At 45.2% G+C, this 24844-nt stretch overlaps 1 protein-coding gene across 3 annotated transcripts in view; it reads right to left on the bottom strand.

Annotated features, from left to right (window-relative positions):
• Nucleotides 1-24844, bottom strand: part of FRMD4A (FERM domain containing 4A) — a gene marked incomplete at both ends in the record, with an annotated part of 358630 nt that overhangs the window by 91626 nt on the left and 242160 nt on the right. For all 3 annotated transcript variants that reach the window (XM_082280836.1, XM_082280835.1, XM_082280834.1), the window contains one exon: nucleotides 5975-6069. In XM_082280836.1, the coding sequence (XP_082136962.1) occupies nucleotides 5975-6069 (95 nt within the window). The remainder of the gene's footprint in view (nucleotides 1-5974; nucleotides 6070-24844) is intronic.

Below are 24844 nucleotides of genomic sequence, written 5' to 3'. Positions count from 1 at the left end.
TGCAGCAAATAAAGCAGGAAATGGAACTCAGAGGTCCTGAGCTTTATTCCAGTGCCTATTCACCAGCTCATTCTAATCCTCAAGAATAATTCTTCCTTCCACTGAAAATGAAAAAAAGGCAAAAAAAAAGAGCCTGCTTTAAAAAAAAAAAATTAAATAACTTCTAGAATTGCCACAAGCCTTAGCAATGTACCCTGTGTACAGCAAACACACTCAGCTTTCACAAGGGTTTGCATGTGCATGAGCTTTGGGCAACTGAGAAGCCCCTTCGGAACATAAGCAATGACATCCCTGTAGCAATTTAACTGGATTTACAGCTCCCCCACTCCATGTTTCCTAGAAAAATAAATAAAAGGGAAAGGAGCACTTTCAGGAAGCTTTGGATTGCCTGGGTTCAATGGGAATTTCTGTACATGGAGGTGCAGAAGAGGATGGGCAGCTCAGGGACCTTCCTGCCCAGGCAGCTCTGGGCTGCCCTGGAGACCTGATGGAACATTGTGTATGCTCACCTGAGCACAGCAAGCTGCTTTGAACCAAGGGATTCAAAATTACTGGTGAGCTCCACTCATCGCTCTTATGGGTTCGGGATCAGAACATCTAGAAAGAAACTCTCCTCGAATTTTGCCATATAGAAGTCAGGAATTCAGTTTAAGCAGCCTTTGCATCTGTTTAGCATTACTTAGAAGTACTAAGTCTCAGCTAGGTACAAGTGAAACATGTGGAGTCAGGGACTTTTCAGACTCATCCTGGACATCTTTTGGTGTACAAAAGGATCAAAGCCTATTTTATCCCCCGCTCTAGACACCCATGTTTCTCTCCAAGACATTTTAGCTTTCAGACAATTTTTTCTCTAGAAAAAGTTTTTAAATAATTTTTTTCTCTGTTTTTTACACTTGAGGTAAAGGGCAGCCTATACTCTGTAGTAGGAGCACAGACTTGCTGTCAGTGTGACTATTGGAAAGGGGTGATATAATGCAGATTTTCAAGCCAAACTAGTCACTTCTCATGTCTCTATTACAGTACAGGGGCTGACGGCAAGTCTGCCCAGCCTTGGACAGTGCTGGGATCAGGGTGAGGATGGCCTTGTTAACTTGTCTGGATGTAGGGACTAACTGGTCTTGCTCTGGGTAGGATGCAGAGCCGGGCATGCAGCACAGTGGAGGGGGGTTTCCTTCCATCATTTCTGCTGCTGGCATGCTAGTATGGGATCCCTGCATGATTTCCTGTTGTTCAGCACAGATGTGTACTTTGACAAGTTTTGGTTTTGAAAAGGCAGATGCTCCAGGCTGTCAGATAATAATTCCCATTGAAAGATTCTCAGCCTGAGCACCAAAAAAAATTAGAGGGATCTACATCTCCTGCTGCATCTCCCATCTTGAAATCTAATTTTACGTATTCTTTTTGTCATGAAGTGCTTTTATGTTTCTTTTAATAGGCCTCAGGAAGGCTGAAATTAACTGTGAAGGCACAGTTACACATGGGATTGAAACAAGCCGTGCTCACCCATTCCTAGCCAAAGTACAACCTGAGCGTTTACCACGTAGGCCATGGTACAAAATGCTGTCAGAGCAAGGAAAAGCCACACTAAACCTGACATCCTATGCAGAACCTGTCCAGTTTCATTTGTATCACCAATGCAGCAGCCACCAGCAGCTGATGGTGTTACACAGCAGTTCCCACCTAGGGCGAGTTGTTGACAATGGACTTACTGTCTACCTCTATGTTTATTCAAGAGCAATGTCTGGGTTTGCCTAACATGCACAAGAAAGGGTTGAGAAGCCATGGTGCACAGCACAAAAAATCACTTCAAGGTATTTCTTATTTTGAAAATACTTGCTCTTTTCATTTTTGTTTCATTTTAACAGGAGAAACTGGTTGGTATAATCATACATATACATATGCATACCAGTTCCACGTTTATGTTGCACACGTACACGGTTCTGAGTACTGGATAACACATTTAATTGCTGCTGAGTTTTTAGGTTGAAGAGTTTCATTAGTCTCATCTGCATGGAGCTTAAATCCAAAGCTCCTTCAGAGGAGGAAGGTCACTTAAATCCCTGCCAGGAGCTAACTGCTCACTGTAGTCAATTACTACTTACAGTCTTTCATTGCTGAGGGCTTCTGCACTGCAGATTGTCACCTAACTCCTTGTTTTCAAGTGTGCATGTGCGGCATGTAGAGAATAGCAGCAGCGAGCAATCACTGGTATCTGCCTGTGAATGTGGACTATCAGGGAGCCAAACCCTGATGCCGTTGCACCACAAACACTTTGCTCTGGAATCTGTCTTCCTGTTGTCAGCAGAACTATTCATGGAGCACAATCCCGTGTAAGACAGGAAAAAGTATGGGCATATAACCCTAGGCATGTAGTAATCCTGACAGTTTCATGGACCAATTTAGGCAGCTTGCACTGGGATCCCATTCATACATGCCCGTGTCTAGCTGGATTTCCTTCATGGTTCAGTTTAGAGACACAAAGTAGCTTTTGTTTCATTATCACCATCTATTTGTTCATTCAGCTATTTCTATCAGTGTATTCACAAATAATGGTGCAAACAGTTTTGGGAGACCTATAGGGAGGTTGACTATAGGAAGCCAGATAATTTTCCTCTGTTGGTTGTACTCATGTTGGCAGTTAAACTGGTGTGTCAATAACAACCACATAATCATTTTTAGGAAAAGAAACTGGGTCCATTTAGGATACAGACTGAATATGGATTTTGGTGCCCAGGGTCCATTTCGTCGATTGTGTGCAGTAGTTCTGTTTTCTTTTATAAGTAAAGAGTGGCATATCAATGAGTACTTTGCCTCCAGGTGGTTCCATTTATACAGTTTTACTGCTTAGTGCCCAGTTTTCTGAAAAGTGGATCCACATTGATTTGTGTTATAAAGGTATTTGGACCAATAAATCATCTCACACCCTTTCAGTGTCAGACTCATTTTGAATTGAATGGACATTGAGAAAGAGCAGTTCACATAATAGGAACCATATAAACTATTTATATTTCCATCAACTGCAACAGAAACAAAAAGCCCTTTAAGCTCACAGATTTTCTCAATTACTTTTGAAGGGGCTGAGAAGCTCATGGAGCCGCAAAAGTTTAACTTTACAAATTTTGCAACACAGTGGACTTGGTGATAAAGGAACTGGTCTAGTGCCAGAGCAGGACGTTATTCTGAGAGCTGCACCCTCCATTGGACCAGCTGTTCAACCCGGATGTGGGACACCTGCTCCCTCACTTTGGCTCTGCCACATGGCTGGACAGTGGAAATAGGCTTCCCCCCATTCCCAGGGATGAGAGGGTATTCCAGGGAAGGGTGGTACCCTGTACTGTGGGGAGCTGTGGGGTGCAAAAGTTGGTAGCTCTCAATGGAGCAGGTGACTCTGATCTAAGGACAAGTAAGGGATGTAGAAACCCTGTCCATGGCCCAGATGGGGAGTCTGCAGTAACCCTGGCCACCTGGTCTCAGTGAATGCTGAAGGAGCTGTTACCAAGGGAAAGGGTGGTTAGTGGCAATTCATAACCAGCTGAACTAAAACCCAAGCCCTTTCCCCATCCCTTTTCACTTTTAATCAAGCAGGATATTGCTCTTCTGGCTTCCTGTGAAGCTTGGCCCCTTGTGCTGCACAGGGACACCCTTTTGACCTGTGCTCTCCTGCAGTTAATGGCTCACGCTATAAAATGTTCCTATGATCATTAAAATAGGAGGCGTTATTCTCCCCTCCATAATGGTCTGACAATCTAATTTTAGTCACGCTGAATGCAGTAATGACCCTATATTATTACAAGAAACTATTAAGTTGCCAACGGAAAGGTTGTTCCTATTGATTTTCTTCTAAGGTTGTCATGATAGAGAACAACTAATGAATGGAAATCCCCAGTCCAAATAATTTCTAAATAAATTACTCTCATAGAGCTTGTACTCTTAAATAGAAGAATTGATTTAATACTTTAGCGGCTTTTCTTCTCTCTAAACTTGCAATTTAGGCAACCTCAAACTACATTTATGAACCAGGCATGTTCTGTTTTAGCTGGTTATGAGTCCCCTTCAAGTAAAGCACATAGAAACTCAGTGGAGAGTGAAGAGAAGGAAGTCCCTGAAGGCCTGTCACAGAATTAAAGGGTTTCTTTTTGCATTCCTGGTCTGTATTAGCTAAAGGTCTGTGTTATGTGCCCTGTAAATGCACATTAAAAGACTGTTTTTACTACTTTTTGAAGAAAAGGGATTTTTCAAACTTCCATTTCACATTGCAGGTTAAGATCTGTGGTATAGACAGCCCTGTTTATTTTCTGAAGTTGACTCGGGACATCTATTCCAAGACTCTGTCCCAAGGCCCCAAGTATATTCTTTTGCTGTGTTCAGTCAAATAAAATGCTTGCTGTTCATGCCAACTCTATTCAAAGCATTTTACAACTGAAGAGGAAATACTTTTTCAAGGTTATTTTCACAGCATTGAAGAAGCCTCAGTGCAAATGATACAATCACTGTGGGACAGCAGAAGGGCTGCAGACCAGCTTCAGACCAGCTAGGACTTCCTGCTTGTTTCTGGGCTGCATTTCCTTCATTTAATGAGGGTGACCCCAAATCTTTCATCTGGGCTGGCTGAGCATCTCCTGAAAAGCACCCTGCTCCATCTACCGGCCTGAGGGTGACCCAGTGAGTGGGTGCCATCACCTAATCCTTTGAGTCCTGCCTGCACATCCATCTGCACCCACCACGTATCTCCGAGCTCTGCCTTGACAACCTCTGTCAGCTTCTCACACTTCCTCCCTTGCTAACCCAGATCTTTGCTCACACAGTTAAACCTGGAAGTTCCAGGGGAGGCTGGGCTCTCTCTAATTACTGATATCTCCTCATTAGCTTTCCTTGCACTCCCAGGGGAGCCCTGTGCCCGCCCAGCTGAACTGAGAGTTGGGACTTCCTCAGCTGGTCTCTGGTTACAGTTTGAGATGTGCCTTGTTTCTCAGCTGTGCTCTTGGGATTTTTAAAGGAACATTTTCATCTCCTAGTGTGCTTTGGATTCCCTTCATGGCTTTCCTGTGCCTCTTAGAGAGCAACCACTGAGTAACTTGCTCTCTCCAAGAATAAACACTGTGGCAGGAGCAATTTTCTCCTCCTGCTTTGTGGAAGGCCAGTGCCTCCTACTGTTGCTCCTTGGAGAATTAACCTCGTTAATTTGTGTTGGGTTGGAGATTCCCTACAGGGCTGAGCTACTCAAGTCAGTGAGCTGGGATAGATTCTGAGGTCTTGTCTGATTTGGGTCCTGCTTCTGCATGTGCCTGTTGCTGAGCATTCCTCCATCCTGGGAGCTGTGTCCTGAGATGGCCTCAGGCTGCCCAAGGCAGGTGCTTGCCAAAGGAATTGACTTTAGAGGGGTGATTGCTGCCGAGATGAATGCGGATATGTTTGTGCAATTATCCAGAAGCCTCTGATTACCCGATCCTGAATCATTATTCCAGCAGATAATTTACATTTCCCTTCCACTTCAGTAGGAGAGAGGAACTGGCTCATGACAGCAATGCCGCTGACTCAGCTGTTCTGGGGACACAGCATTGGCTTGAAATTTGTTTTTTTGAGATGATTTGGGTGTGGGAAGCCTCTTCCTGATTAATATACAAAGGAAAAACCTATTGCAAACCAAGGTGGGTGTCCATACAAGACATAGTCCATATGCCAAGGACGGCACACCTCCTGAGAGAAAACAGCTGGAAAAATGTAACAGGGTGCTGCAGTACCACTGAAGGATCACAGCCTGGGACTAATCATAGCCTTTGGCAGACCTTTAATGTTTCTCCAGTGCAAATTTTATTCTTGTTGTTTAATCTGGGGGTAGATATGGCCTGTCTTGAGACAAAACCTCAAATTTTGTGGTAATTTGGTCCCTGCCTCCCTAGACCTTAGTCTAGGACCTTGCTGCACACAGTGCTGCCAAGAGTTGCCTCTTAGGTCTTTGATTTCTCACACTTACGTTTCATCTGTGAATGCAATTCCAAAGTATTCCTTCTCCTTCAGGTTGAAATGAGATGCCACCAAGTCAAGCAACTCCTTGGCCAAAAGCTTTGGCTGAAAAACAAAAATGAAAGAAAGTGATTAATGAGGAGAATTGGATAGAACTGAACTGTGCTTGAGGAGGAAAACACTATCCTTGAAACTACTCCACAGCTGTTGCTTTTATGTTCCCTCTGGTGTTCAAGCTAAATCTGCAAGGAACATTAGCTCCTTGAAATGAGCAGTAGTTTCCCTCCTAGGTAAATACTAAAAACCTGGCAATTCTGACCTATTCAGCAGTTAATGTCTCTGCAGACAGATGATCTGTTGCCTGCCAGCATTCGGATCTACCAAGACCAGCTCACTCCTGCCTCTCTGATAATTTTAGATGTTAAAACTTTTTATCAAGGACCTTTGCAAACGCAATCAGACACCCACTCTCTCACACACAGCATAGATATATGCTCATAACACTAAGAAAATACACAGTGCCAAAAGATAGGATGTGACAGGACCAAATGGGAAGTAAATGACAGAACAAAATAGTTTCCCATTCAGTATTGCTTGTCATATAGAGATAAGGATGCATCCTCAAATTTAGGCACTTGGAAGGAAAGAAAGGAAAGCAGCACACACTCTCAGAATACTCTTTGTAAGACAATAAAAGCCAAGCTCAGAGAAACAGAGCATGGTTCATTACTACCTTTACTGCAAAACCTTATTTGTCTTTTAACTCTAATATGTACTCCTGCCTTGATGAATTTTCATCTGCTCTACTGTGCTCTGGTTTTTCCAACCACATTTCTGAAGACTTGGCAATAGCACACTCACTTGTGGGAAACAGGGGTACAAAGGATCCAGGTAACTGTAGCCTGTAATTGCCCCAGATCCCAGAGCTACAATTGTTACAGCAGCACTGGCACAGCTGGGGTCAGAGATCCCAACAATGTTCCCTGGCGACTGCCTATAAGGATTTGGTCTACAAATCTCTGTGCTGCAAACCTCAGTGAAAATAAAACTGTCTGCAGGCTTGACTGCCCCAACAAGTCTGCCAAGCAGCTGAGTCAGTTACCCCAGACGTGAACCTGCTGTTAAACGGAGGTGAAATGATGATGCTGTGAGGAAAACGGGTGGCAGGGACATGAAAACCCTGCTGTTGTAATCGACTGCTCTGTCCTATAAACACAAACACAACTATAGTAGAAAAAACCCTGATTTGTACCTAACTCCTAAACAGATTCATAAGACTCTCAGACTCTCTGAAAATGTCCCTAAACCCAGCACTATCACTCTATCTGACACAGCTGGGACAAACTCACTTCTCTGTATATTTCCCTGGCATTCATATGAGCATTACAGCATCTTCTACCCACCCTGTGGGAACATCCAATGCACAGGGGGTTTCTAGGTCATGCCAGCAAAGAAAGAAGCAATAGCTGTGCCTAAATGCAGCCCTGGCTTGAAGCAGCCTCTGAATACGAGAGAAGCTGCTGTGTAGGAGGAACACTCTGGCAGATAATAAATAGGTGGGATGCAACCACCTTCATTTTAATTCCCAAGTCAGACTTCTCAGGCACAAATATTGGAGGCTCTGCTATGACAGCACTGGTGACTGCATTGACCTTCACTCCTGAACAAGCTCCCAAACGGTGCTCAGAGATGAGTGGACCTGGCATGGGATCATAGTCAGGTTCCCTGTCCCTGTGAGTCCCATCAAAGACCCAAACAAAGAGCACACCAGCTACACCAGTCCCTTTGGAGACTCCTAAGATACTTCTCTCCTGGTATTGTGCTGGGTGGGATGGACATCTGCATCATCCCTGTCCCCTGTAAGATGAACCTCACTTTGTCAGAGCATTTTAAGGGCAAGCTACAGTTTGACTTATGATATACACAAATACTGTGATGAAGAGGAGGGCAAGACTGCCAGGTGAATTCAGAGGTACACAGGCTCAGTGCAGGTACTTATTGGGGGCATTGGGTGAGTTTTCAGCTTAACAACAGGCAAACAAGCACAAACTTTTAAAGGAGAGAGAGGAAGAAGGGTTTGTTTCCTCCCATCGACGTGCAGTTTGAAGCCTTGCTTTTCCCCACCCTTGCCCAATGGTCCCTGCTCTTTTCTCTCCTTGCTGGGCCAAATTCTCTCTGCACCAGAAAGGGATTTCTACCCAGCCCAGGGCTGACACTAGAGGAGGGGTGGGAATGCATCACAGGACTGACTCCTCCATGGCCAAGGCCATGGTGAGGGCAGTTGGTGGAGGTGAATCCAGGCATCCTCATGCTGGAGAGTATTGCAGGCTGGGAGCCACGTGGCTGTCACTGCCTGGTGCCCAGTGCTCTGTGTGACTCAGTTATTTGATAAACAAGCAATTGTGCTGCTAAGCAAGGGAATGAGCCATCATTCAGCCTGGCTGGGTGTCCCACCTGAGAGGGCAGGGGTGGGAAAGAGTGGTAAAACTTCATGCCTCAAACACAGCAGAGTTTTCCCAATGTGTTGGGTTAAGCACATGGAAGGTACAGCTTGAGCTTTTGCAAGAAAGCAGAACAGAGCAATCAACAGTTGATGTGTAACTGGCTGCCCATGGACATGGGGGAGTTATGGGTTCCTCTGCTGCAGTCAGACAACACTCTCACAAGGAACACTGGACAAGGGAGCAAGTCTCTTCTGCTGTTCAGTCACATCATGAAGAAGTGATGCTCAACGTCTCTTGCGGCACACACTGCTGCTTCCAGTCCCAGCTAACAAGTGAGGAGCAGCACCCGAACCCACCTGCCTTCAGCCATCCTTCCCTGGATGCGTAAATGCAACGTGGTGCTTATTTCTGCTGAGTGAGACCAGGCTGAAAAAGCCACGGAGAGGTGGTCAGCATGGTGTGACAGCTTTCCCATCTCTACTGCCCAGATGCGGATGCTCCTCTCCCAGCTCAGCCCCCCGAGGCTCAACAGGGGCACAATTTCCAGTGCCCTTGCCATAGGGCCTCCTCTAAAGCCTGTGGTAGCAGATAAGGCAGGATAACGCTTTGTCTTGCAAGATAAGGGAAAAGAACAATAGATGCACACCCAGCATTGGAGCAGTGCCAGGTTAGTTACTGGGCCAGAGTTCCTGAAGAGGCTTATGGCAGTGAAGTTAAGCCCTGCTAGTCCCCTCCAAGATTACTTTCCTCTCTCCCCTTAAGCTCTTCAAGGTTATTGTCCTTTCCAATGGGATGACTTGGGTGTCCTCCCAACACAGATGGGCAACCTGAGTGTTTGGAGGGGAGGGGAGGAAGGTGCTTCTCCAGGTAGTAAAGACTCCTCGAGACAAACCTGCAAAGCAGGAATAAGGCAGGAAAAGCCAGCCAGGCAAAAGCTGAGCTGCAGCCTGTCCTGCTGTCTCAGGAGAGACACACAGGGTCGATGTTAGTGGTTAATCTTCTTGCCATTCGCGATGGGAACGGCTGAGCAATGACCTCCTTTCATGTGAGCTGCTCAGACAAAGAGCTCGTTAGCAATGCCTGTGGCAAGTTGTTTTAATTCATTATTAATTTCTGGACTTCATTTTCCAGAGGGAAAATTTTTGCATTAATAAAACTTCCATCACAGACACATTGAAGGAGATGGGGACTGGTCTCTGAGCGTGGAGAAATCAGTAGAAAGTGGGCCTGGCACCTTCTGAATTCAATAAAATCAGATGGTCAGCAAGATGCGCCTTGTGCATCCCACAGGAATAAATCAGGGTAACAGGTGGCATTCAGAGTAGAAACTGAACCATGTCCTCAATGATGCAGAGCTACAGAGCTGGACTGTAGTGCCCTGTGAGCTGGCCAGGCAGGTGTGGAGACCCCTCTGCATCAGCTGCTCTTCATCCCCTTCCTACCCACACCTCCCTGGCATCTTCCATGTAACCTGTATCACAAAAGGCAGCCTGTGGGGCATGTCATAGCTGCAGCTGCCTGGCCTGAACTTGGGATGGGGAACACCAGGAAAAATCCTTTGGACCAGTGAGGGCTGAACATGCTTTTCTGGTGACGTAGGTTGTCAGAGCAGCATTATTCAGCCAGGGAATCCCCTGCTGCTCCCTCCTGCTACAGGACCCTCTTTGCAGAAAGGCATGTAAAGAACAGTGCTCTGTAAATCTATTGCTACTGTTACTAGAGAAATCAGCAGGGACCTTATTGTGGTCCCAGCATGCTGGAGCTGTGGCCCTGGGGAAGAAGAGTCTGCTCCTGGTAAGTGCTTACCCCTGTCAGGAAGAAAGGATGAGGGACCCATACTCCTGTGTATCTGAGTGTCTGGCACAGACATTGGCTATTTATTAGCCAAACCCTGTCCCTGAGGCTTCTCTGCATGGCAGTAACCTGAGTGCTTTCCTGCCTCTGGACCCCTACTTGTATTCCCCAATTCCTACTCCAGACTGGAACAAGCTACATTTTGCAGCCTGGATTTCCTGGACATGCAAATGTGACATTTTCCACAAAACTTAATACCTCAGGATCCACCTGCCAGGTATGATGGCATAAAACATTGTCCAGGGGATTCCTGATACTCTGCGGAGCAGACAACTCTGCTGTGAAGTCAAGTCTGACTTCAGAGCACTCTGAGGTTTCTTCCTTCTGATTGGAGAGGCAGGGGAGCAGAGATGGACTCATTAGGGGCTGCCTCCTTATTAGTAAAATGACCCAGACATCCTTCCTTGCTCCCTGGGCCATGCAGGAGAGGTTAGTCTGAAATGATAATGCCATACATACACAAAGCCTCAGCAGTGAGGAGCACAGCGACCACATGGCTGGGGTTTTCTGCAACCCTGCAGGCTTGAAGCAGTAAACTCATTCCCTCCTTGCCCTCCAAAATAGCTGAAGTTTGTTCAAATAATGACTTAGAGAAAAGGGAGATCTTTATTAGTGGTGTCAGGAGGTGGCAGGGAAAGGGCTGAGCCTCAGTAGCAGCTCTGTGACTTGAACTTGCCATGAAGAAAGATTATGGAAAGGCACCAAAGGCAATACAAGAAGGCCCATATGGGATCACACTTGGCTGACACTCACAGGGATGTCTCCCTTGCCTTTCCCCATTGCTTAAAGAGCCCACTCCACACCACGCCCAAACCACAGGCACAGCCTGTACTAGTGAAACCCTCAGCAAAAAAACTTCAATGCACGCAATGCCCAAGCTCTGTCTGTATCTCCTTGGCTCTGTTTAAAGGAGCACTCAGCACTGGCAAATTAACCACAGGGGATGAGTCTCTCTTCCGTGCACTCCAGTTATCTCTGCACAGAGGCACTCTACAGGTGTCTCTTCCCAATTAGACATGATGGCAACTTCCCTGAACAACAGTAGAGCACAGAGAACACTGAAGGCAAGTAGGGAGGGGAAGGACAAGCCTGAGAGCTCCTTGTAAAAGGGAAGCTACACGAGGAATGATGATTCGTACTGATTCAGTGTCAAAATCCCAGAGTTTCAACTCTCCTTGATGGATTTATTGGTTGAGTTCATATTAGCATGAGCTCACTAATATGGGCTGCTGTACTCACAGGGGGAACAGGCTGAGCTCTGCTCATGGGAGACCTCCCCAGTGCTGAAAAGAGGAAAAGGAGGTGAGATACAGGTGATGAAAAGCAAGATTTTGCAGCACAAGGTAACATGCTGACCCCATTTTGGTGCCTCCTAACACCAGCCACAGTCAGTGTCACACAGGTTTAGTGATAATACTGACATGCTATGAGCATGTGTTGGCCACAGGATGGAAGGAGGAGGAATAGGGCTTCTGGGCAGAAGGACTTCATAGCCTGGGAGAAGCTTGTTGCCAAGCTGTAAGGAAGTGGTGCCATCCAAAGGGACCTGTACAAGTTCGAGAAGTGGGTCCTTGGGAACATCATGAGGTTCAACAGGGTAAAGTGCAAGGCCCTTCGCTCAGGTCAGGGAAACCCCTGGTATCAATACAAGTTGGGGAATGAAGAGATGGAAAGCAGCTCTGTGGAGAAGGACTTGGGGATACTGGTGGATGAAAAGCTGGGCACGATCCAGCACTTGCAGCTCAGAAAGACAAACGTGTCCTGTGCAGCATCACAAGAAGCATGCCCAGCAGGTCTAGGGAGGTGATTCTGCCCCTCTATTCTGCTCTGGTGAGACCCCACCTGGAATTCTTCATCCAGCTTTGAAGCTCTTAGTGCAGGAAAGACACTGACCAGTTGGAGCAGGTCCAGAGGAGGGTCACAAAGACTACCAGAGGGATGGAACACCTCTCTGTCTGACAGAGACAGAATGGGCTGTTTCTGTCAGTCATTGTGGAAAATACAGCAGAAACACAAGCATTCCAGTATTAAATATTCAATATAATTAAAAGACAGTGTTACTGGGATTTGAGCAGAGCGAGGAACTCTGGAATCATGTGTTTCCCCAGTGGAAAGACAGACTGCCCACCTTTGGCAGAGGAGCATGTTTCTCTGTGACAGCTTCCCATTAAGCTTAGAAATGAGTGAGTTATAGAAAGAGATTATCTATCCACAGTCCAGCAATGCCATGAATAAAAAACAGATGACATGGTATTAGCAGCTGCTGGTAAGTGCCTAGAAACTCAGGCACACACAAAGTATATTTCATTGTTTTATTAACTGTCAAACAAGCCTATCTATTCCCCCTCCCCCACGTCACAGCTTTTCCCTTTTCTCTGTGGCAGAAGGTTTCTGGGCAATGTATGTTTCAACATATGGACAGACGCATGCCGCCCAAATCCATCCAGCACAGACACATGTTGAGCTGTGGTAACCACGTACTTAACTCACAGCAGAGCAATGTCTCATCTCATTAGGCTAAAAACACTGCTACCATCCACTGTCTCCTTGCTGGGGGGATTTACAGTGTGATATAGCGCAAGAATGCAGAGATGGGACACTGTTAAGCCAAGCATAAAGACTGATAAAGCCAGTGATAAAGACTGTCTGCAGGACTGGTGCTTAGCACTGGTTTTGTGCTCTAACCCAGCTGTGGCCAGGCCCAGGCTCCAGGACTCAAACCACTGGCATTTGCCTGTGAATGGGTTTGGTTTCTGCAGGATGGACTGTGAAGCGTGTTTTGTTCAAACCAGCCTCTCAAGTCCTGTTGATTTGGTCAAATTTTGCTCAACAGCCAAAGGCTGAATGTTTGAAAAATATATTTTTGGTGGCTTGAGTTGCAGTGTAGGCTGGGGAATGCGTGCAATGTGGCCAGTCCATCAGCAGGAGAGGTGAGGTGGAAAAGGAATGGTTTGCATGAATGCAGAGCAATTCCTCCCATGGCTGTGCCCGGCACAGTCCTACAAGGCAGGGAACAGCGCTTCTTCTTTGGTCTGCTCGAGCCTTGGGCGGTGTAATCAGGAGGAAATAGAAATGCCAAACGGTGCTTCATGCACAGTTCTTCCCCTCCATCGAGGGGAGCATTTGCTAATGAAGCAAACTCCAGGTCCTCCCCATGAATTAAATCATCTGCTAAAACCAGCCACGACCCCATCCTCCAACACCACGGAGATAAGGGCAGTAAAGAAACCCACATAGGCCCTGTGTGTTACAATTCTGTTCCTCAGGACATTGATACTCAGTGGTCAGCAGCCTTATCTGCTGAAAGCCAGGAAATGCTCCATGCTCACCTGTGTGCATTAGACAGTGCATTGCCCCATGATAGCCATGGACTGTAACTCCTTCCCCTGCTTCCTTGTGCACAGAACACGGAATTCTCTCATCCAGGAGCCACTGAACTGTCCCTCACTTGCAATTCTCATCAAACTGGGTCTCCCAACAGCTCTGTCATCCTCTTGTTTAACCCATTTCACGCGTTTCCAAGAAAAGAAAAATCTGAAGTCACTTCATGTAGTGCTGTGTAAATACCCAGTAACGGCCCTTTTGGCCATTGTGTCATCCGAATACAGGGTAACAATATTGTACAAAACTGCTCAGGCTGAAGGCTTGGGGCTTTAGGGGCTGCAATTCCCCTTCTGGGATAGATCCTCTATTCCTCAACTCCATGTTATTATGTCAGTATATGAAGTGCACATAATCAAAGCAGGCTGGGATGTAGTTGGGTGAAAAATTATTCATTGAAATGCAAAATGCCTGGAGAGGGAGTGCCTTATTTTTTATCATGGAACAGCTGAACTCCATCAGTGTTGGGGACCGGCGGCGGGAGCATTGCTCGCACTGGCACAGGCAGCACCTTCTTCCCAGAGTCAGCGGTTGGCTCTAAAAATCTCTTTTCTTCATTTACATAAGCAAATGAGAGAACTTGCCTCCAGCAGCTGCCTCGGGAATGTGGAGGGTGGTGACAGAGTGACACTGACGTTTTTTCTTGGAAAGTCAACACCCGCAAGTTGTGGGAATTAAGATTTATTAAGGTCAGAGAGAAATAGACAAAAAAAATTCCCACGTTTTCTGAAAAAAATCTGTTTGGTAAAAGGATTAGAAACACTCTACTGACAAGTTGACTCAGAAATATTCACAGATAGCTACATTTCTGAGTTCCGCTGATACCTGACACTCCATATCTTAAGTCAGAAGGCATTGCTGATACTCTCTGATTCCCCTACATATTAGCAATGGGAATCTGCTTAAATAATTTTGCAGTCACAGAAAGCAAAAGCATGAGCTGGCCAAGTCTGCATGACAAATTCATGTCAAAGGCAAAATGAGAAGCAGTTGGTGGGATGAAAAAGGCACTTTTGGGTCTCTAGCATCCCTCCTCCCCTTCTTGTCTGACGCAGAGGCAGCTGCACTCTTCCCCCATTCAGAAGGGGTCTCTGTTGATGCCCAGTGACCCCATTCCTCCCTTGCCATCTGTATCGCCCTGCTACTCCAACAGAGTTTTCAGGTGACTGCGTCCAAAGAGGCCAGCCAGCTGCGACTGGTACCGGGACAGGAAATCTGCTCCATGCTCAGATCTCTCTCTCATCCACAACAAAAGCCTCAGCACTTCCCTCTTCCCTCCCTTAGCCCTCTGCCTGCTCCAGTCCTTTGTCTCCACTGGGAACAGCTGATGTCCCTGCATACAGCTGAAAGAGCCTGGCTGATGTGCTGAGGATGGCCGAAGGAAAAGCCCAGGTTTAGGGCTGGCCCTGGCTCTGATCACACATTTTTTCTCCATAGACCTGAAGAACAAGGAGGTTTGGTGGCTTAGAGCACTACGTCCCACATGAGAACCTGCCTCTCTGTCTCCTACAGGGCTGGAGAGAGAGAAAGGATGCTGTGCCTGGCATTCAAACTGTCCTGGTCTGCCCTGACCACATGGGGTGCCAGCAGGAGGAGCACACTGTAAAGTATTTCTTCCTGGGATCCCCCAAGAGTCTGCATCTCTGAGCTGTGCAGTCTGGATGTGCAGGCTCGATGCACATCCCCTTTATGGAGCATCTGCTCCAGGTCCAGTGTCCCCCAGTGCACCTCCCATGCGCTGGAGCGCTGGTCTGTGCATGCACAAGCAGTCCTTTCTGCACAGGATTTCCAGAGGAATGTGGTCAAAATCCTCACATATCCCCCTGGGTTATCTTTCTGGGCAGTAAGAAAGATCATGCAGGGTAACCTCATGTGAGGACTCAAGCCACCCTTGAGTCCTTTCCAACTGAACTGTGGCCAGGAGCATGAACTGAATGAAAAGATGGCCAACCACAGAAGGAAACCCAGACTGGAGGGGAAAGCAGACATCTTTTTTGGAGGGATTTGATGGAAAGTGTGGAATTCCTTATGCTGACTGGTGTAAAAATGGCTTTTGTAGCACTGCCAAGGTTACTGCCAACTCATCTAATCAGCCGTGAAAATATCACTGAAGCAAGTTAAAAAGTCGCCCCAAGTCAATTTGCGCATGCAACTTTTATTATTCTTTACTTAAACTTTCTAGATTTGTTTTTGGATTATTGGAAGAAACAGATCCTTCCTCTATTATCTGTCTTTGGGTTTCTCCCAAAACCTAACACAACATCGAATCTGGTTTGACCTTTACAAGACAATCCTGAAGACAAGCTTGGCTGGCTGCTTGCTTCTCTATGTGCCTACTCCAGCATATACTGTATTTTCAGGAGGCTGCTCCAAACTCCATGAGAAGTTTTACAGTATCATCAAGAAATACATGCTGTGGGTTAATACAGTTTTAATGAAAATACATCCCAAATTTGACTATTTTGACTGAGATTTTTTTTAACTTTCAGGGAATTTAGAGCAAACTTATGAGGCACTAACTCAGAAGGACTGGTGCAAAATAAAGGTGCTCACTTATGTGGACCCAGACAAGCAACTTTCAAGCAAACTCAGTTCCTTTAGAGCAGAAGAAAACCCATTCCCAGCTATGATGATCAGATTCACTAGCCCTTTAAATCATCTTCAGCATCTTGAACGTATTAGTGATCTATTTCGTAGCTTCCCATCTCCTCATACATGAAGCATCTATGAGATTTGTATGTTATAAATGAGAAAAATATGGATGATAGATCAGCAGAGGAGAAGGAAGATGCCCACACACAGGAGGACTTTCCCTTGGTTTAAGGCCATCAGTTTCATATAAGCAGTAGAATGAAGTATCTAAGCTTCAAAGCAAACCATGATTTTGAAGGTCACAGTGACTTCAGAATCTCCCACTCCACCTGATCTCCAGATCGCTGGGACTGGGTGTATTTGGCACTTGGATCTCCACGGTTTAGCAGCACTGCCTATATCAGCACTAGTAACCTGAAGAAGGCCATAGCATATCACGCTACCACAGCCTCAAAGAAGCCTGGGTAACCAGGCAACACTTTATGCTTTCCCTCATCCTTCCAAAGACTCAGAAAAGTCTCGTTTTTCAACACAAAGGCATTTAACCTGTGGAAGATGCCCCTGCAACAGAGATGGATTTCGTTGCCATTATCTGTAATCAATTTAAGCAAGCAATGATATTACTGAGACTAAACAAATCTCATGGTTTTATCACAGAGCTGTGGGTCTCAGAGGATTTTTCACCTTCCTTTGCACATAACATGCAGCAGTGATAGATGCAGAGGCCAGATTAGACGGAGCTCTCCAATTGGAGATTGGTGCTAAATTAATACAAACTGAAGCAGCTCAAGATGCAAATTGCACATGCTGGGGAGTTAAGAGGGTTTGTGTACAGGGCTTTGGTTCAAACTCTTGTCTTAATGCAAAGGAAAAAAGACATGGGTATGGCATTCTCTGCAGCTCTCTGGGTTGGAAGAGAGGTGGCCTACTTTAGGAAAGCACTTCCAAATTTTTTCAGATAATCGGTATTGCAAATGCTCGGCTTAAAGTATTTAGGGTCTTCATGTGTACTTGCCTTTCCGTTTCTGGAGATAATTTTGAAGCAGGGTAGTCAACTGCTTCAAGAAAGTCAATTGTGTTTTAAATCATCTGACTGTATCACATGTGGCAAATCAAACTTTGAACATGAAGCAAGCTTCAGAGCCAGCTTTCTGGGCAGGAATCCATTTCACACTCAGCTGACAATGGGGCTTGATAAGCACTCGGCCAGTGTGAATAACCAGCTGCCTTCTATATATATTTCGATTTGGTAGCGTCTGTTGAAGTTTTATATCACTGAGAGATTCTTGGTCTTCTTTTAAAGCATTAAACCTACCTTGACAAGGTCAACAACAATTTCTACAGAGGTCAGCATTTTTATTTTGAAATATTTGATCATAATTCTATCAAACATTAAAGAAAGAGTTTGGCTAGGGCACATAATGAAATTGGACAGCTCACACAATCCATTTATCTTTTCGACTGTAAACCTCTGAAGTGCTCTAGTTCATCCAGTTTCAAATCAACTGTAGAAATGTCCATCTCCCTTCACGCAGCCTACAGAAATTGATGCTTGGAAATGCTCTGGATCTGTTATTGCTGATGTGGAAAAGGAAAAATAATTTCTCAAGATATACTAGCTTAGTTGCATTCCTATGTTCTGTTTGCTTTTTAAAAATCTCTCCTGAATAGGGACTTTTATTTCCATCCTCACCCATAGTCACTTCTTCATCACTGAAAATATTTAATAAGCTAAGTGAATGCTTATTTTTGTAGCACATTTTCTAAACACATTAAAATAATTTATTAAAAAAACCATCTGCTAGCGAACCTAACATTAATAAAAGTAAATAAAGTAAATAATAGTGCTAGGATGTATAGGATTAAATTGTCCTCTTCTATTTTACACACCAACTGTGAGTGCAGGGAAATGAATTAAACTTGACAAGAGCCACATCCTCATGTGCTGAGGCTAGGGAAGGCAAATACCTCCAGAAGCATAGTGGTACATGGGCTTTTGTGCATTCATCTTCTCTACCTGTACTTATACTTAGGGATGCAGTCAAAAGAGCTGACTCCACTAATAGATTCTCCATATATACAGCAATGTTAGATTTCCCTCCCCTAAAGAACTTGGGAGCTGAAGCACATTGGTCTTCCTGGATGTTCTCATCAGTTTAATTATCTCTGTATATTTGCACAGTTGCTATATTAAAAACATACCACAATGTTTTGAAGCTTTTTGCTTAACACGCTCAAATGTAAAGCATACTATGAAAATACTACCCATCAGACAGACAGGTCAGGAGAGAGAGTCTGAACTTCACTTGCCAGATGTTGGTTACATTGCTCAGTGCCTGATGGCAAAGCTCAGGTGTTATGGGGAGTCAAGTGGTCAGTGAAAGAGAGAAATTGGATAGCTAAGGAAGCTGCTTTAACCTTGAAGTCAAGTAGTAAACTAAACTTCAAGTACTTGAAATGAAAGTGTGATGCATTGTGTAGGTCCAGCTCTCAAGGCACAGGAAATCAGTGCTACCCCACTTACTTCCTCACTGGTAGTCTGGCTTCTAATCTGTGACTGAGTGTGGTTCCCAAGTTTACCAGAGCAGTGGCTGGGACAGGACCCTGACTCTACTGGGCCATGGGGCAGGGTCTGATACACCTTGTCCTGTAAGACAGAGGGTTCCTCCGCTCTGGGTGAGCATCCAAGAGGAGACTTGGCTTCTTGAGTCAGCACAAGGTGTGGGATATAACCAAGGATTAGGCTTGTGATAAAAGTGTGGTTATTTCAGAGGGAATGCGAAAAATCAACAACCTTTCATCTACAGAAGCACAGAAACTCTCCCTGCCTTCAGTGACTCTGCAGTTTTTCCTACTGAGTCTATACATTCACAGCCTATATATGAAGTCAACCAACTGTGTGTGTCCCTAAGAAGCAAAGTTTTCCATGTCCAGCATGCCTTGGGACAGCAAGGAAGCTGCCTGGATCCTCTGGTCTGGTCCCCTCTATCAGTCACAGCACTCACCACATCCAGCACTTGTCGATGTCAATATCAGAAGGACAGGGAGAGGACACCTCAAGGAGCAGATCAAGGTTCAATGGGGAAACCATGGGCACAGGCAAGTCCTGCCTCCACTTCTAGATAAATCACCCTGGTGCACATCAGGACAGTCAAGAGCCTAAATGTGCCCTACTAGTCCCCCCTCCTCACAGCTCTGTTCTAATGCCTTGTAGGCAAACCTGAAGGGGAATGGGAAGGGGGCAAGAATGCTGGGCTTTCTTGACTCCAGGCTCACCAATGTCACAGTGTGACCCCTATAAAAAAATGAGGAGGCAATGGAGAGAAATGACAACTGGCCACAATTCAAAAGAAAAGAATGCAAAATACTTGCTCACCATAGGAATTGTTCTTATCCTCCATAGGAGGATAAGAAAGGCTTATTTCCCCTGATATTTGTAAAAAGAAGTGCTGGTAATAAACACTCCTTTGTTCCATTACAAAGGAGGAGGGTGAAATGAATGACCAGATGAGATAGTGAGTGTCTTTTTTTAAAATAAAACCCCATCTTCTTTTTTCTGCAAAGAAAGAATAAAAAAGAGAAAAAGAATGGTTAGGAGAGAATTCAGGCAGGCTAGAAACTGTTAGTGATAAACAGCTACTAAGAAAATAAGTGGAAAATCTGAGTGCATACAAATGTGGGTGATGACCCATGTATTGGGGCGATAGCAGAATTAGCCAATGAATGTAATGAACCATGAAAGGAGAAGCTTGGAGAATATGGAGAATTGAGGAAATTTTTCTAAGCAGGAAAGGTAGAAAGCAAATAAAGGCAGCCTGGCTTCTGAAAAGGAGGGATCCTTGGCCTGTGTATGGGGAAAGGCCCAAGTGTGCCATGCAGTGGCATGGCACAGGGAGTTGCTGGGCACAGGCTGAACTTCCTTGCCAGCATCCAGAAAATCTCTTTCTGGGTCTTGCCCAGAACACGTCCTCACTGCAAAAAAAAGAGATCAAAGTGCTTAGGCAACTGTATCTGTTCCTGCTTTCCTTGAACCCAATGTGGAAGATGGGCAGGAGCAGATCCCACAGCAGCAGTGTGGGCAAGGCTGTCCCCAGTACATTTCATTGAGTGACAGAGACAAAGCCTCATAAGCTGGGCCAGCCTGGAGATCAGTCATGCTGCTGGCAGATGCTGGAAGCACAAAGACCTCCCAAAAATGATGCTGGAGGTCTTGATGGCCCTTGGCAACTGAAGGCATCTCCGCTGGCTGGCCAGCAGTCACACTGCCTGTGTGACAGATCTCTCCCATTTCTCCCTCATCATATCCAACCAGGTGGCTGTAGACCCACCCCAAAACTTGCTCTATGGCAAGGAATAAATTACTTAATAATTTCTAATTCTGAAAGGCTGCAGTTTTGGAAAGATTTGCACTTCAAACATGAAGGAGATGAGAATAATCCCATTTAATGTGATTTCTGAAAAACTGAGGAAGGTGAATTTGGGCAGGGAAAAGGTTTTGTCATTCTCCATGATAAAACAGGAGAGATGTTTCACTTGTAGTAGGGAATTAGTTTTGACTTTTCAGGGGCTCAAGTGCTCCAGTGTCAAAATTCTCTCTTCCTCCACAGACTCTTCCACAACTGTGTGGTGGTTTTTATCCCTTGCATTGGGAGCATGCCATGGACTCACTGTATGTCTGCCTCTGATCAACATTCAGAGCTTCATTATTTAAACAGTGGGAGTTGAGTTTCTGTTGGTTTTCCTTTCCTTATACCTTAAATAGTTGTTGACTAAGTGAAAGCTTTGGAAAATGGGTAGCAGTCATCTGAATCTATCCTCACAATTTATTTGGACATTGGTATTAACCAGGACCGTTCAGCCAAACTCTGATTTGGCATCAGGAGAAAAAAAAGAATTCACTCAATCCATTTTCCCCCTGTGTCTGGGCAGCCCTGCAAAAGCACAGGATGAGCTGAGTGCAGCTCAGGAGATCCTTGCAGCACAGGAAACACCTGTATGGGCTGCTGGTCCCTGTCCCATCAGCTGCTGAGTGGGAGTAATACCCTGTACCATTAAATCACTACATAAGATGTCATTGTTCACCTAGGATATAGCCTCCTATTGAATGGACTTCAGGAGGAAAACCTTTATTTCTACATATTCCCCTGCCAAAACTATTCCTCTGTAAATGGAGCTTCCAGAGCAGCTCCTTGGTCACTTCAATGTCTGGACTCGAACTATGTTACTGAGGACTATTGGAAAGACCCTGTAGAAAGACCCTAGGTCCATTCCACTTGCAATAGGGATCAGGAAAACATTTGCCTGCCTGTCTGCTCTCCCAGGAAGCCCTGAATATGGGTTTGCAGTTTGTCCAAGGAAAAAGATGCCAGTATCTCTTTGAAGAGAAAAGAAACTCAACGGCAAATATATTTCACCCTGCAGTGTCTGAGTCCACAGAGGAACTCTTGCTGGTAGGAGAAGTTATAAAAAGAGAGGAGAAATCCCAGAAAAGGCAAAATTCTCAAACATAGACTTATTTTCAGACAGAAAGTAGTTATATGAGAGCAAAGGGGTATGTTATATCCTTATAGTATAAACCACTGCTGCTCAGTGGAGATTCATCCATCAATACCAGAAGAGAAGCTGGCCTATGGCTCTTTGCTGGTTTGCCAGACTTTTATTAAATGCACAAGAATGCCAAGTCTGTAATGTCTAAAAGTGAATTTATTTAACAATGAACTCTTTGAAAAGGGAGTCCCAGATGTGTAATTAATAATGAATCAGTGATGTGAAATCTGATCCAAAGCCTACTGAAGCTGATAGACAGACTCTGACTTCAAGGAGTTCTGGATAAGGCTCTCATTAAGCAAAAGGAAAAAAAAATTAAAAGCTGAGCCAGCTAGTTGGTTAAAAAAATATTATAGCTTGGATTCTGTGCTAAACAGAGACATACAATAATCTGCACTGCACATAAATCCCTCCTCTGCTGACAGGGGACTCACACATTTCTGAGTCTGAAGCTGAACTTGAAATCTAGGAGATAAAATAAAATAAAAAAAAGCTGTGAGAGAGATCCCCAAAAGGAAAACCTCCAGCGGTTTGAACCACAGCTCATTTCCTCTTGGCATGGACGGGGAGATAACTGTGAGATCTGTGTCATCTGGAGGCAGCAGATGCTGCCGCTCCCTGCGTGCCGAGGCTCTGCCCGCCCCCTGCCCTGCTCCAGCCTGAGCACCCACCTCTGCCTGGCCTCGCCTGGCTCTGCCTCAGCTCCATGAAATGCACGGCACGGGGATTATCAGCTTGGAATTCCTGCCAAGCCCAGCGGAGCATGGCGTCCAAAGGGGGATGCAGCTTGTCTTCCATCAGTGCAACTTAATTCAATTTGTCAGGGCTGCAGACGGTTTGGGTGAGCCTGATGCGATCACCACCATCCCAGCACTGGCCAAATTGTGCACTGTGAGATGGGCTTCTGGCAGCCTCTGTTCTTCATTTGCCTTTCAATATTACTGTAATGGGGAGGTGGAGATGTTTGTTGATGAACAATTTCATCATTCTATATCTTTTAAGGGAGACATAAAGTGCATATATTAAGTCATCCCCTTGAGTAAAATATTTTTAAGTATAGTAACACAGCTCATTTTTAAGTAATCAAATAATAATTAAAAATAATTGTCTCCCAATTCTGCTGAAGAACCAATGCATCTACATTGAATTTGCTTCTTTAAGAGCAAATTGTAACTCAATCTAAATGTAAATTCCTGGAGAATCTGCTATCTAATTCTCATTATTTCCACTTGCTTAATGCAATTAGAAACATCTGTCACCGATCAACTGTCCACACAGTGAAAACAAATAATAATTCATGCTCTCTGCCTCCATAGTGTTTTTCAGGGAATGGTCTGCTTTAAAACCACTCGCTAGAGCCCAAGAGCTAGAGCTGTGCAAAATGCTTGTGACAAGCTCTGAATCATAGCAAATGTGCCTGACCATCAGTGTCTCTGTAGCTCAGTGACATTTGTTGAATAATTTGACAAAATTCCAGATACATATAAAAGTCACCATCCTGCTTTCTAGAAATATTTGGCTCTGGGGTACCCATCCTCAGGAATATATGATGTCCTGCCAGGGACAGATCTCACCCTCTTATCCCAAAGCCTGGACCCAAAGCCATGGTGGAGCACACAGATGCAGATTTGGTTGCTGAAGGAGCATAAGAAGGCCTGAGAAAGGGACATGGGTACAGAGAGAAAAGACACTGGAATCACTGGGGCTTGAGGGTTATCCCAGCTTCTGTCTGCGCTCCCAGTTTATGTGGCTGTGAGAAGAGTGGAGGGAAACAGCAGAGTGAGAAGCTGTCAGAAATGGGCATCCAGTCCCCATGAGATGAGCAAGGTCAGGGGCATGGATGGTGCTTCCTCCTCTTTAAAGCACATTAGTACATATAAACTCTCTGTTGCTCAAAAGACAATAAAAATCAAAAGAGAAGATAAAGTTTAGAAGAACTGAACATCATGAAATATGCTTGTTCATCCCCTGCCCACTAGTGATAGAGATGAAAGACTAAAGACACAGCCCAAAAGGAAAGGTATTCTAATCAGGTGTCTACTGCTGAAATGTCCTCAAAAGACAGAACAAAATTAATCCAAAAACTAGTCTTTCTGGTAATCAAGAAATTCCACAAGCCAATGCCACAGCCAAATACTCTTTTTGCCTTTGAGCTGCTCAGCAGTGGGAGGCTCGTCCCATGCAATGGTCTGGCTGCCACGTGGGACTGATGCATGCATGCTGGCCTAAAAGCAACAAACAATAACCAATAAAACAACAAACCAATACACATCAGAGGGACTGGGGAAACATGAGCAGTGGCCTTGCCTACATCACCATGTGGGTCAGAACAACTCTATGCATTAAATGCCATTTGGTTGAAGTTGGCTTCAAAGTGAGGAGGGGAAATGAAGTGAAAACGGCTTGGCTGGTTTGGTTTATTATATTCTTAAAAAGGGCAGATGCAATCTCTTTTGTTCATCCCTTTTCCAGGAGACCAGTGTAAGTTATATATCTTACAAGATCCACTCTGACAAGCTGGAGTCTCTAACACTGTCTGGGCTGCCAAGCCAGGAGGGCTGGGATGAGCTGGAAGTTGCTGGCCTGTTCACGATCTCGTCAGGTTGCATTTAGTCACTGCCGTGCCTCCTGTTCCAACCCCCAATTTCTCCATCCTGCACTGCAACCACAGGGTTATACACCCAGCAATGAGCCAGTGGTGCCTCTGCAGCTTGGCAGTTTGATCCCAGTGGCCCAAAATATATCTGGTGCCTGTGAGAATATGAGGGGATGCCTGTACTACTCGGCCTGCGTTATTCCAGGGGATAAAGAGGATGGCGGCTCCTGAAGGCAGATGTGATAGGGACCAGGCTGCAGTGTTAGTCTGCTGCCTGCTTGCACAGGAGAGATTATTCTTGTTCTGTTAATGGGGATGCTGGAGACAGGCTGCACAGAGAATGGGAGACTCCAAAATAGAGATAACTCATTAAACCAAAATCTGTACTATGAATCAATTTTCCCAAAGGTGAAAACCTTTCAGAGCTGGTATGTTTTGCTGGCTCTACCTCCAAGAATCTGGTTTG

The sequence above is a fragment of the Coloeus monedula genome, assembly GCF_965178545.1.
Source record: "Coloeus monedula genome assembly, chromosome: 4".
Taxonomy (NCBI): Eukaryota; Metazoa; Chordata; class Aves; order Passeriformes; family Corvidae; genus Coloeus; species Coloeus monedula.
Note: the sequence above shows the minus strand (reverse complement) of the source record. Positions and strands in the feature narration are given on the sequence as shown.